This window comes from Vollenhovia emeryi, unplaced genomic scaffold, assembly GCF_000949405.1.
Source record: "Vollenhovia emeryi isolate VEMERY1.0 unplaced genomic scaffold, V.emery_V1.0 DF943704.1, whole genome shotgun sequence".
Classification (NCBI taxonomy): domain Eukaryota; kingdom Metazoa; phylum Arthropoda; class Insecta; order Hymenoptera; family Formicidae; genus Vollenhovia; species Vollenhovia emeryi.
Window position 1 is genome coordinate 1 of NW_011962662.1, and position 2,895 is coordinate 2,895.

Below are 2,895 nucleotides of genomic sequence, written 5' to 3' on the forward strand. Positions count from 1 at the left end.
AGGGGGGGGGGGCGATGACGTCGAGCGCGGCGAGTAGCGCCATCGAGGACTCCGACGAATCCTCGCGCGGGGGGGACCCCGAGGGGGGCGGTGGCTCCGACGAGAGCACTAAGTCCCACACGTCCCTCTCGGGGGCCACAAAGAGGAGTCGGAGCGGTGGGAGGGGGAAAAGCGCGAAGCAGGCGCGCCCCCTCGACAGCTCCAGCGGGGAGGAGGAAGACCTCCTCCCTGAGAGAAAGGACGGGAGGGGAAGGCCCATCACAACAGGAAAAGGTGTCCATGCGGCTGCCCTCAAGGAGGCAAACAGGACTCTCAACGCCCTGAAGAGGCGGCAGCGCGACGCCGAGAGAGTCCTCCAGGGGGACTACCACTCCCGCCAGTTCGAGGGCGCCGAGAGAAGGAAGAGGGTGAGGGAGCTGGAGGAACAAATCCCCCAGCTCCCCACCCGCGACCTGGTGGCTAAGGTGCTCGAACACGCCAGCAGGGCCGATGAGGCCGCGAGGGTGAATAAAAACCTCAAAGGCTCCCTGGCTGGCGCTATAAGAGACGCGGCCCTATATACCAGGGTCGCAGTGGACGCCCTCTCTACGAGGGCGAGCGGAGGGATGAGCGAGAGGGAGGAGCAACTGAGGGAAGAGCTCGCGGCCCTCAAGGCTCTCGTCGCCGACCTCCTGCGAGAGAGAAACGACAGGGACCGGGAGAAGATGCCGCCACCCCCGATCCGCCCCTGACGGGGCGGGATACCACCCCTGCGGGGGAGACGGTGTGGGAGGAGGAGATGCCGGAGGCAACCGACGAGTTGCCGATGGACCCTCCTCCCCCCGGGAAGGTGACGGATCCTCCGCCCCCGGAAAAAAGGACCTGGGAGGTGGTCACACCGAAGGCTGGCACCTCCCGGGTCCCAAAGTCGGGGAGGGAGAGATCGAGGACAAGGGGGAAGGAGAGGTCCTCTTCTAGGAAGAGGACCTCTCCTTCCCCCTCAAAGCCAGGCGAAGAACCCCTCTCTGCTACCCCCCCCCAGGCCCCGAAGAAAACGGGGAGGCCCCTGCTAGTGAAGGCAGGAGAGCTCACGGGGGAGATGGTGGAGGAGGATCCAGGAGGCCGTAGATCGGTCCCAAAGGGAGATCCTCCAGAAAATGGAGGAAATGTTCCGGGCTTTTGTCGGCGGCGGGGGCCGTATTAGCGGCCCTGCGGCGGTCCCCTCCAACCCTTGAGAGGGGAGGAGGGGTGCCGCGGGGGACCGCCCGGTTCCCGGGGCCGACCAGAGGTCCGGAACAAGGAGGACGGATCCTCCGGGGGAGAATGCGAGCACCGCGGGGGGGGCCAAGAGGAAGAAGAAGAGGAAGAAAAAGAAGGCCCCCCTTTCGCGGCAGACGCAAAAGGTGGAAGAGGCGGGTCCCTCAAATAAAGGGACCGACAAGCCCCCCCAGCCCGTCGCGGGTGTCGACACATTCGCGACGGTGCTGGAGAGGAGAGCTAGAGCCGCAGAGAAAAAGGCGGCGAAGGGAGCCCTTAAGGCGGTTGCCCCCGGCCCCCCGGCGAAAGGGCAAGCCGGCGGGGCGCCCAGAAGGGCCCCGAAGCGACGCCCCCGCGCACGTCGGCCGTGGTCCTCACGCGTCCCGATGGGGATTATCGTGAGGATGGCCTGACCATGGGGTCAGGCTGCGGCGGGGGGTCGATTTGAAGGACCTTGGCATCGAGGACCGGGTTCATGTTAGAACCGCGGCCACCGGTGCCAAGGTCATAGAGGTGTCCGGGGACGGACACGCTGACAAAGCGGACCTCCTCGCGGACCCCCTGACTATCCTCGCAGGATACGTCACGCGTGTCTTCCTCGGGGAGGAGGGCACAAGGGTCGACCGCCCAAGGAGGATGACCGAGGTACGCTTGCGCGATCTCGACGACTCCTTGGCGTCGAAGAGGTGAAGGGGTGGGTGGCGGAGGCCGGGAACTGTAGTGCCTCCGACGTGCAGTGCGGAGCACTGCAGCCGGCCGCCGGGGGCGCCCACAGCCTCTGGCTGCGCCTGCCCCTCACCTCGGCGTTGGAGCTGGCCCGGAAAAAGAGGATCCGGGTCGGCTGGGGGGCGGCCCGCGTGGACCCTCTCGAGGCGCGCCCTATGCGGTGCCACAAATGCCTCGAGAGGGGCCACGTGAGGTCGACCTGCCCAAGTGCGGCGGATAGGAGCGGGAGGTGCTACCGGTGCGGTGAGACCGGTCACACCTCCCGCGACTGCCGGTCTGCCCCCAAGTGCCCGCTGTGCGCGGACAAGGGCAGGCCGGCGACGCACGTCCTGGGCGCCAACAGTTGCGCCCAGAAGAACGTGCGCGGGAGACCGCCGGGGCAGGGACCCAAGGAGCAGGCCCCTGCCACCGGCGCTCCCCCTCCGGCCGAAGCGCGGCCGGTGGAGAAGATGAGGGAGGAGGCTGGCGGCTCAACACAGGAGCCCCAGCCGCAGCGCCAACCCTGTGGGAAGGCGCCGGGAGAGAGGGCCTCACCTCCATCAGAGGCCATGGAGGTCGAGGCCCTATCGGACGGGGGGGACAATAAGGCCGAGTAATGCCTCGCTTTCCCCCCCGTCCGAATTTGAACGGTTTTGGCCTTATTCAGGCCAATGTGAACCACTCTCCACAAGCTCAAGATCTGCTCCAGCAGAGCATGGTGGAGAGTGGTTTCACGCTGGCGATCGTGGCCGAGCCCCACCGCCCCCCGAGGCGCAGCCCATACTGGGCTGTAGATTCCGGGCAGGCGGGGAACTCGGTCGCGATTCGATGGCGGTCGGTGCCGGGAGGCCCCGACACGGCCGCCATTGAACGAGGTGAGCGGCATGTGGCCGTTCAATGGGGGCCCATCGCGGTCGTGGGGGTCTATCTAAGGCCCACCAGGAGCCTTGCCCC

General features: G+C 67.2%; 1 protein-coding gene across 1 annotated transcript; it reads left to right on the forward strand.

The window, feature by feature from the left end:
* The first annotated feature begins 2,117 nt into the window (after positions 1 to 2,117).
* Positions 2,118 to 2,558, forward strand: LOC105565092 (DNA-binding protein HEXBP-like). Its single transcript, XM_012017980.1, has one exon. It carries the CDS (start codon positions 2,118 to 2,120, stop codon positions 2,556 to 2,558), a length of 441 nt encoding a protein of 146 aa, XP_011873370.1.
* Positions 2,559 to 2,895: the final 337 nt, after the last annotated feature.

Coding starts and splice junctions, on each gene's coding strand:
- LOC105565092 (XM_012017980.1), top strand. CDS start 2,118: ATGCGGTGCCACAAATGCCTCGAGAGGGGCCACGTGAGGTCGACCTGC.